Source organism: Tamandua tetradactyla, chromosome 9 (genome assembly GCF_023851605.1).
Source record: "Tamandua tetradactyla isolate mTamTet1 chromosome 9, mTamTet1.pri, whole genome shotgun sequence".
Classification (NCBI taxonomy): Eukaryota; Metazoa; Chordata; class Mammalia; order Pilosa; family Myrmecophagidae; genus Tamandua; species Tamandua tetradactyla.
Window position 1 is genome coordinate 19,560,321 of NC_135335.1, and position 11,378 is coordinate 19,571,698.

General features: G+C 37.8%; 1 protein-coding gene across 1 annotated transcript; it reads left to right on the forward strand.

Annotated features, from left to right (window-relative positions):
- The first annotated feature begins 4,928 nt into the window (after positions 1-4,928).
- OR9I1 (olfactory receptor family 9 subfamily I member 1) lies at positions 4,929-5,873 on the forward strand. The gene has a single exon (XM_077115032.1). The coding sequence runs from the start codon at positions 4,929-4,931 to the stop codon at positions 5,871-5,873; it is 945 nt and encodes a 314-aa protein (XP_076971147.1).
- The last annotated feature ends 5,505 nt before the right edge of the window (positions 5,874-11,378 follow it).

The following is an 11,378-nucleotide window of genomic DNA, read 5'->3' on the forward strand; positions in this document are numbered from 1 at the left end:
AGTTTCCAAGTTAAAGGTAAGCACAAAGTTGAAGGGCCAGTTCCTTTCTCAAGGGTCCCTCCTAAGAAAAATTGTCTCTTTTTTCCCCTCCAGAGATGTCTTTTTCTGCTATGTTACATATTATAAACATAAATGTTATAAGGAGTAATGTCCACCCATAAATGTTTCTAGGTCTTAAAAGTATTTACTGGTCAGAAAACTTTGCTTTCTCTCTTTCAATCCAATCTGAATTCATAATGACTTTTGCTGCCTTCTACTCTGGGTACAATCCAACCTGTTGGCATCCTAAACCCTCTGTTTAAACAAGATCTTACAAAACCCAGGGCATTATTTTCCTCCTGGAAAATATTCTGGAATATGCCCTTCTGTGTGAGCAAACTCTACTACATTAGGCAAAAGTGCAGTCTAAATTTTCAAATAGTGCTATATTCCCATTTTGTTTATTGAGAAAACTGATGTTCTTACTGATTAAGTCATTTTCGCAGGGTCCTACCATAGCAAAACTAAGTCTGATTCAACCCAAAAAGAAGGAAGAAGAAGAAAAGACATGAACCAGGAAAAAAACTTCAAAATCCATCTTTACCCTCTTCTCAGAACCACGGAATTGAGTGTTTGCTTAATGGTTTTAGAGAGGCTTTGTGATTTTTAAGGTTTGGAGATAGGTCTACAGAAATGGTAATTCCTTTCCCCTAAGACAGCAGCATAATGTGGTGGGAAAAGCACAGAATTGGAAGTTAGAAAGCCCTGGGTAAAATGTTTATTCTGTTTCTTCCTAGGTGTATGGCAAGTTGAGAACCTTCATTGATTTATCTGAGCTTCAGTTTGCTGATTCAGAAGCATTTTCAGGTTTTCTGGAAATTTAGAGGTAAAGTATGAGAGGGCCTGGCATGCGTGTAGCACAAACCCAGTGTGGCTACTTCTGCCTCCCAATAATATGCAACTAAATCTCCGGGTGTGTGTTGGATGCTCTTGTCCCTAAACCAAAGAGAACCTCAGGACCTAGCTGTGAGGTGGACAGAAAATGGGGTGGCATAATCAGGACAACTTCAGATTTAGATGTCACAAAAGGTATTGAAATTAGCCCAGTTCTCATGATTTGAAAAGGAGGAAGGAGCTACCAGTCAATTTCTTTGTTTCCGTAAATAATAAAGATGTAGTAGAATGTAGGGAGGCAGCAAAGCATACCTGTTAAGAATGCAGAATTTACAATTTAACAATTAGGGTTCAGAACCCAACTCTTCTATTTTTTAAACTGGGTGACGTCATTCAAGTTGGCCTCCTAAAGTTTCAAATTCCTCATTGGTAAAAGTAAGGTCATAACACTGCTTTTAAAAGGTTGTTTACAGCGTTAAATAAGATCATATTTGCAAAGAAGTCAAGTCCTTAGTGGAATGGATAAGGAAAATGTGATATAAGTATACCAAGAAAGACGATAACAAAATCAGAAATAACAAAACTAGATTTACCTGCATAACATGGACAAATTGCAAAAATAAAGGTTGTATTAAGAAGAGGCAAAATTGATTTTATAGCATAATATCATGTATGTAAATTTTAAAACAGTAGATATTTTTAAAGATATGCATATTCCTAATAAACATGAAAGGAATAAACATGGAAAGATAGGTAGGTAGGTAGATAGATAGATATCATTAGATAAATATGTATATATTGAATACACTGGAGAACACACTAATGGGGAGCAGGGGAAAGAGTAGGGATAGAAAGGTGGAGGGAAAATAATAAAATAAAATAAAATAAAGGACCTTACCCTGATCAATGGTGATGGTTTTTCAGAAACTGAAGGATATGATTAACTCAATTCTGGACCTAAGACCCCTAAGATCATTTTAAGTAACTATAAATCACTTGAAATAGTGCCTGTGAGTCTTATGTACTAATTATTAGCAAGAAAGTAAGTTTGTTTCTGATAGTGCAGATATTAGGAAAATCTTTTAAGAGTCTCATTTAGATCATATACCTAAATGTACAAATCATAGACTTTGAGAGACAAAGGAACTTTAATGATCACATACTCTAGTCCCACCATTTTTCAGAAAAGAAACCGAAACCCAAGAAGGGACGGTAAACTTTCAAAGCTTACCTAGCTAGTTAGGGCCTGTTCAATCCTGGCAATCATGGGGCTTGACCATACCCGGACAACCTTCCAAAGAAGCTAACTCATCCCCCCAACTCTGTGCTGGAGTGGGGAAACAGAGGCGGGTGGGGGGAAACAGCCCTAAGGAGCCACATTGCATGTGCCATGTCCCCGTTCCACTAGTGACGACTGATTAGAGTTGGTAGAAGGCCCTGACCCAAGAGCAGCTTCTTCTAGGCTTGGCACGAAGTTTTCTCCCTCCACCCACACAGTAGCTAAAGCAATCATGATTATTCTACAGACGCCTGGGCTGGTTTGGGGCTTTGTCACAAGTTAAGAGCCTCTCACTGCCAGATCCCAGAAGAACTAGACCTCAGGTGGGAAGACAGTAGAATAACTATTTGCGGAAACCAGGGAATCTACTATTTCCAGGTCTGCAAACAACAAATTCTCTGACATTTGCACAAGGCATTGACCTCTCTGGGGGAAGTTATCTCTAATATAATGAAAGTATCAATCCTGTCACTTCACAAGGATGTGGAGGAAATCACAGGCATTTATGGACATAAAAATGTATAAAAGAAAGTATAAAGAGGTACTAGAAAAAGGCATTTGTATCATTATAGATTTTATTTAAAATGGTCATCCCATGTTGCTACAGCAGAGAAAATTCCTCATTGTGCTATGAAGCACTGAGTGTCTTAAGAATCTAACTTTGATATTGATGGATTATTCACCAAGGTGTCTAGATGACATGTATTGATATGCATGGATTTGGCTTTAGAGTCAAGAACTCTGAATTTGCAAATTCCAACCTGGGGGGATTGGGGATGTGCCAGGTCCAGGAGAAGCAGTACAGAGTGATGGAATCAGAAGGCTTTGAGGTAGACACTGAATCCACCACTCACACACATTGAAGTCAAGGAAAAAACCTTTACTTGTATGGTTCCAGTTTCTCATTCTCCAATAAGACTAGTATCACCTGTCTCATAGGGTTGTTGTGAGGAATCCATAAAATATTGTCAGTGGAAGTTCCTGGGACAGTAGAGATGCCTTTGAAGAAAGGACACATGAATCTGGGCTTCTGAGCAACAGATCCCAAGAGTCACTTGGACTTTAGGCCTTTTAGCAGGACCCTAGGTGGGCTTGGAACACAATCAGTGGCAAAAGTATGGAGTAATATAATGTGTCTCAAATCTGTGTCATGACTGAAAGACAAAGCAAACTCAACTATGGCACAAGGATTCTGAGCAATTAGAAGCAATTAGTAGAATATAAGAAAAGAAGCAATTAGTAGAATATAAGAAAACATCAAAAAGAAAACATTTTGATGCTTGAAAGCTTCTCCTTGATGCTTAGTGGCATTTCCTTCTCTACACATCCAATAACTCTATTTAGTCTTGCAGTAAATGGCATGCATGTAATCCTAATAGAGAAGCACCACTTACTGTTCTCAGAATCTATCCATAGACAAAGTATAGAAGACAACTAGAATAGAAGGTATTGCTAAATGAATGAGATAAAAGCCTGGAGATTTTTTCTAAATGGGGCAGAGAGGAGGATAAAAGAAAGAACAGGAGAATAAATTCTTCATCTTACTCAGTGAGAATCCAGATTTACTTACTCAATTATTCAAAGAAAGAATAGAGATGCAAATGCATTATTTAAAGGGACAAAGATAACCCACAGAAGATCTAAAGACAGCAATAAAATAAAGTTTATGTGAAGTGAAACTCATTCTCTTTCAGAACAGGAAGTCAATAAATACTATCTAAAATTGATGATGATAATAACAATAATAATAGCTAACATTATTTAGCTCTGTGTGCCAGGAGCAACTATATGCCCTTTGCAGTTATACATTTATTTACCACTCAAAATAGCCCTATGGTGATGTAGCCATATTTTTCTGTTATGGCAAAGGAAACTGAGGCACAAAGGCCAAGCTCCAAGGTCACCCAAATATAAAATAGGTAGCAAGGCCACAAATTTGAACATATTATTTGTAACCATGGTGTTATAAATAAAATAATTTTAAGTTAAGTCTATTGAAGATGATGGCAGGGGTGATAAAGATAAAAGTGGAGCGAAAGACTTTTTACTTTTCATTTAATGCATCTGTCTAAGCAATTTTTTATGATTTGCCTGAATAATTATATAATGAGAAGAAAATATATTAATATGCAATGTAAGGGAATAGTCAACATGAAGAGCAGATTCATCATCTTCCAACTTCCGGAAATGTTCTATGAGAAGAAGGAATCATAATTGTTGGGGGTGTCTAAAAGGGATAAAGCTAAGGGAAGTTGTAGTAGGTACAGAAGAAGAAAAAATTCAGGTCTATAAAGAGAATTAGCAGGGGAAACTGCCCAAAGATGGAGATTTACCCAGCAACTGGGCTGGAGAGTCTTTCTCTCCACTTTTATCTTTATCACCTCTGCCATCATCTTCAATAGATTTTATTTAAATTATTTTATGCCACAGAGGAGACTCCAGCATCAGATGGGGAGTAGAACAGATTCTGTCTAGGTCCCTTCCAAACCTGAGAGTATGTGTGTCTCTTATCTTCATAGAAAATCTCAAATTTTGAACCAGAATTCATTTGAATCAGAAACATTAGCCCAAAGGCTCAGCTACATAAAGTGCAAGTGAAGAGTAAATATGCCCAAGTAGAATCAGCCACATACAGGATTTCTGGAAAATGAGCTCTATATGTTGGCCCAGAAGTAAAAATCTAACTTCTACCACAGAGATAAAGACTCTCTCCTTCATTTCTGGGTTTTTTTCAAATGTCATTTTCATCCTGACACCAAGAGTCCACACTGAATAAATGGCCAAGTATAATCTCACCACAGTAACTGAGTTCATTCTCGTGGGCTTTACTGACCACCCCAGGTTAGAGGTTCCCCTCTTCCTGGTGTTTCTGAGTTTCTATCTCGTCACTTTACTGGGGAACATGGTGATGGTCATTCTGATTCAACTGGACATCCGTCTTCACACACCCATGTACTTCTTCCTCTGCCACCTCTCTCTGATGGATGTCTGCTACGCCTCTGTCATCACCCCTCAGATCCTGGCCACTCTGGCTGCAGGCAAGACAGCCATATCTTATGGCCACTGTGCTGTCCAGTTCTTTTTCTTCACCATTTGTGCAGGCACAGAGTGTTTCCTACTAGCGGTGATGGCCTATGACCGCTTTGTTGCCATTAGCAACCCATTGCTCTATACCGTGACCATGAATCCCCGAATCTGCTGGAGTTTGGTGGCAGGAGCCTATGTCTGTGGGGTTTCCGGGGCCATCCTGCGTACCACGTGCACCTTTACCCTCTCCTTCTGCAACGACAATCAGATCAACTTCTTCTTCTGTGACCTCCCACCCCTGCTGAAGCTCGCATGCAGTGACACAACACACATTGAGATTGTCATTGTCTTCTTTGGCAACTTTGTGATCTTAGCCAATGCCTTGGTCATTCTGATTTCCTACTTGCTCATCATCAAAGCCATCTTGAAGATGAAGTCTTCAGGTGGCAGAGCCAAGACTTTCTCCACGTGCACCTCCCACCTCACTGCTGTGGCCCTTTTCTTTGGGACCCTCATCTTCATGTATATAAGGAGTGGCTCTGGCAAATCTCTGGAGGAAGACAAGGTCGTGTCTGTCTTCTACTCTGTAGTCATCCCCATGCTGAACCCTCTTATCTACAGTCTGAGAAACAAGGATGTAAAATCTGCCTTTAAAAAGATCACTGGTAGATTCCAGGTGTCACAGAGCATATAAAGCTAAGTGAGATAGTCTCTCATCTTGATCTATCTTCTCCCCTTCCCTATTAAAAAAAAAAATCCTAATAGGCACCTGCATTATACCCAACTTCTACCTGAGAACAGAGAGAAGGTAGAAAGGTACCACCAGGCACACAGACAAAACCATGAATGCTGTGAAATGTGTTTCCACCAAGCCCATGGTACTTTCTTCTCCCCATCTCCCACTTCTCATCCCCTGCTTCCTAAGCACCCAGCAGTCTCACGCTACTCTCTGACATCATAACTTAAAGAATCTTGGGGGTTTAAGGGGTTTTGAGTTTATCTCATTCCATTGCATTACCCTTTGCACTCACGATTGACTTTCCCGTCCTTTCTCTCTTCTTTGTCCTCCTGTCAATATTGGCTTCCTCTCTGTGTCAAATATTATATCCAGAAATCCTTGTAGATTATGCTAAGTAGTCTTTTTTTCTTTTAATGTGTGAGTGACTGACCACAATAATATGCATGGAGAATTGTATAACACAAAATTGAGACTCAAAATGGCTGGGGTAAGAAGGCACTTGAGAAACAGATCCTCTTCTCTATTCTGGAGACCTTCCTTCTTGCTTAGTCCAGAACAAAGGAATATGCAAATTGCCTTCTACTTGGTCACTGAGTGGTTTTGTTATTCCTGCTTAAATGTTTCTCTGATATCTTCAAGATGAGTGAAACCACATTACCTTTGAGAATGTCTCCCAAGGACCAACTCTAGATTCTGAAAGACATGGCGCATTGTTTCTCTTCCTTGTCTCTATTGCCTGCCTCACTGATGGTTCCCCTATCAAGCATCCTGTTTCCAGGGACAGCAAACTCAGAGACCAAAGATAAGGAGGCTGGTGAAACACTGGTGAAACATTTTCAGTGAATGAAAATACATTCCCTGCAAAATATTTGGTGAGAGGAGAAAATAATCAACTGTCGCACAGGGTCATTATTTACTTCATGGCTGAACCCACCCCCAAGACCAGAGTCTGCATAGGTGAGCTCCCAATAATTGCTTTTGAAAGAACTTTTATGGCACGTATGTTGTCTCATCTGGGCCTCACAGCAACTCTGTAAGGCAAATAAGAAAGATGTAGTTAAATATAAAATTAGCCCTTTGAAAGTAAGAAAAAGTATTTCCTCATGATTGAGAGTATTCCCAGAGCTTACAGTTCTCAGAATGTACAGTACATCTGTGAATTTTAGAATTAGTTTTATATCTTCATCTTGATTCTACAACTAGATTTGCTGTTAGTTCTTGTACAAATGTTTTAAGTTCTCAGATCATAAGTTTCCTAGCACCTAAAATAAAGATAATAGCACATAACTCAAGAAGATGTTGTAAATTAAACAAGGTGTCAAGAAATCCTCTAGCACAAACTAAGTGCTGAATATAGACTGTTTTCTTCCCTTCTCTTTCTCTCATTTTCAATATTAACCCTGGGTCTTTACCACAATATGATGGACACTGAAAAGTATGAAATAAAGGATACACCAATGAGAGTGAAGGGCAATGAACTGAGGAAGAAAAATAATTCAATTCTTTGCATTCAAGATAAAAGGAAAATAAATAAAATGAACTTGAGTATTAACTGGGGAAGTGCTTACCTGCATCCTGCATGGTCAAGGATAACCAAGAGATGTCTTTACAAATTAAAAAAACTAGGTTTACCAAAAAATCAAGCAGAAAATACAAAGCTCCCATATACCACCCCAGTCCCACAAACACAGTTTTCCCTATTAATAACACTACATTACTGCGGTCCCTTTGTTGCAATCAATAAAAAATATTATTTTAAATAAACTATTAACTATTGTTCATAGTTTACATTAGGATTCACTGTGTTGAACAATCTTATGGATTTAAAAAATATTTATATTAGTAACATATATACAACCTAAAATCAACCCCCCCATTTTAATCACATTCAATATATAATTTTATGGTATTAATTACAGTCACAATGTTGTACTACGATCCATTACCAAAACTTTTCCATCACTGCAAATAGAGACTCTGTACCAATTAAGCATTATCTCCCAATTCATTAACCCCCAATCCCAGCCACTGATAACCTGTAGCATAGTTTCTGACTGCAACAATTTGAGTATAATAATTATTTCATATCAGTGAGACCATACAATATCTGTCCTCTTGTGTCTGGCTTAGTTCACTTAACGTGATGCATTCAATGTTCATCCATGCAGTCATATGCATCATAATTTCATTCCTTTTTTACAGGTGAATAATATTCCATTGTGTGTATATACCATATTTTATTTATCCATTTATCTGCTGATGGACACTGGGTTGCTTCCATCTTCTGGCAATTGTGAATAATGTCTCTATGACCAACAGTGTGAACATTCCTGTTTGAGTCCCTGCTTTCAATTATTTTGAATATATACTGAGAAGTGGGAAATCCAGGTCAAATGGCAATTCTGTACTTTATGAGAAACTACCAAATTGTTTTCCACAGCAACTGTACCATTTTACATTCCCTTGAACAATGAATAAGTGTTCCTACTTTTCTACATCTTCTCCAACACTTGTTATTTTCTGTTCTTCTGAATAGTAGCAATTCTAGTGGGTATGAAACAGTATCTCATTGTGGTTTTGATTTTCATTTCCCTAATATATAAGATGTTGAGCATCTTTTCATGTGCTAATGTTCATCTGTATATGTTCTTTAAAGAAATAACTATTCTTTATTATAACTATTGTTGTTAGTTCTTGTACAAATGTTTTAAGTTCTCAGATCATAAGTTTCCTAGCACCTAAAATAAAGATAATAGCACGTCACTCTTGAGTTACGTGCTATTATCTTTTTTCATTGGATTGTTTGTCTTTTTGTTGTTGAGTGATAGAATTTCTTTATATATTCTGGATATTGAACCCTTATCAGAGATGTGGTTTCCAAATATTTTCCCCTACTCTATTAGTTATCTTTTGACTTTTATGATCATGTCCTTTGATTTACAAAAGTTTTTAATTTTGATAAAACCTCATTTATCTAATTTTTCTTTTGTTCTTCATGCTTTTGGCATAAAGTCTAAAAAAAATTGTCATACACAAGGTTCCGAAAATACTTCCCTGTTTTCTTCCAGGAGTTTTATACATCTAATTCAGGTATTTGATCCATCCCATTTTGAGTTAATTTTTATATATGGTGTGAAGTAAGTGATCCATTTTCATTCTTTTGCATGTGGATTCCAATTTTCCCAGCACCATTTGTTAAAAAGACTATTCTTTCTCCATTGAGTGGACTTGGCACTCTTGTTAACTATCAATTTGCCATTGATAAGAGGGTTTATTTCTGAAATTGCCATTCAAATCCATTGGTCTATATGCCTGTCCTTGTACCATACCATGCCATTTTAATTACTGTAGCATTGTAAGTTTTAAAATCAAGAAGCGTGAATGTTGCAACTACTCTGTTCTTCCTTTTCAAGATGGCTATGGTTATTTGGGGCATAGAAATTTGATGATTGGTTTTGTCATTTCTGTAAAAAAGTCTTTGGAATTTTTACTAAGATTGGGTTGAATTGTAAATCATTTCTTGTAGAATTCGCCTAGGTTTGTTCCAGGTACTGGCCTTAGGAATTTCTTCATCTACAGGAATCCAAATATTCTCTCTGCTCCCTATGAAAATGATCTTCTACCCCTTCTCCTGGGTGGTCTAAGGTATGTCTTAAACTGGTAATCCTTTGCCCCAGGCCACTTTGACTTAATTACTTCTTATACTGCTTTAAATATCTGCAAACTGCTTTTGCCTCAAGGAAAATTCAGGGAAGGTGAGCCAGAGACAGTTTTCTGACTTTAGTCTATCAGGCCACCTGAAAAATTGGCACTGACATACAGGCACACCAAGTATGTTCATAGGGGTTACTCTGCTCCTTTCAGAGTAGGGCCAGGGAGCCATAATAGGAATGCATGCTGGCTCCACACTGCACCAGGGATGGTGATGAGGGGTAAGCAAGCATGGTTCAAGCTTCTCCTATCATTTTTTTAAAAGCTGCATTTTCTCACTATAGCACTTGCCAAGTTACTGTAGCACTTTGTTTTCTCATTTTGAGGAAGATGGCTCAGCCCATTTTTGCTAATTGTTTCAAGATTCTGTAGAGGAAAAGCACCCTGAACTGTCTTATGCTGCCATCTTGGTCAACCAGAAATTCAAAAATGTCTTTCGTATTGAATCTGATGTTTTGTGCTCAGTGACACTCTATAACTAACTTTGTTTTTATGGAGAAGTTAATCCTCCTTTCCCCTCTAGATGGAAACAACTATTCGTATTAAAATGGCCTACCACCCTGCCTTTAGTTAAATTGGTTCAATAATAAGCACTTGATCCCTATTAGATTAATACAGATTTTCCTCTGGCATTATGAAGCTGGACATGTAAATGAGACTCAAAATAGGATAACAGATTGTCCAAGGTAGAGAAGTCAATAAAGACAAATGTGGAGAGTTGTTCAAAGGGAATTTACAATAAAAGACCAAGGAAGAGTCCAGACAGTTCCCAGTTCCTACTTCCAGTTCTGCTGAAGGGCAGCCAAAACAATCTTTCTTGCTTCCTTAAGACACATTGAGATCCCATAATAAATTCTCTTTCTATTTTTGCTGGTTTAAGTTGGTTTTCCATTCAAGTTCAGAGAAGTCCATACTTATGCAATGCTAATGAAAAGGGGCTCATAAGTGCATTATAGAAGTACCCTGATTACACCATTTTAATAAATAAAGGATTGGGTCCCAGTCTCCTTCATACTTCTACCATAGTCCCATACTTCCCCGTATATCCCTTTTTTATATAGCATATTATTCTAGCACTTGACCTTGCCCTTCAGATTAGCAGACTAGGAGGTGGGCCCTGACCCAGGGATTCTTCAGTACATGATTAGAGTCAAGAGTCATGAGATGCTCCAGGTCTAGACAGTGATTTTAAACAGAACATTATCACTCTCGGAAAGTTTTTTTCTTTATTGGAGAAGTTGTGGTTTTACAGAACAATCATGCATACACCACCCTGTTATTAACACCGTGTATTAGTGTGGAACATTTGTTACCATTGATAAAGGCACATTTTTATATTGGTACTATTAAGTATAGTCCATGGTTTAACTTAGGGTTCACTGTGTGCCATTCCATGCACTAAAAAAAAAAAAAAAAAGCACCCTTTACCATATATACAAACTAATATTTCCCCTTTAAACCACACTCATATATATAATTCAGTGCTCTTGATTACATTCGCAATGTTGTGCTACCAACACCACCATCCATTACCAAAACATTTCCATGGTTCCAAATAACAATGCTGTACGTTTTAAGCCTTAACTTCCCATTCCTTATCTCCTTCCTGTCCCCTGGTAACCTATATTCAGATTTTGATTCTACGAGTTGGCTTATTCGTGTTATTTCATATCCATGAGACTGAACAATATTTCTTCTCTTACGTCTGGCTTATTTCACTCAACATGATGTCTTCAGGATTCTGTTGTC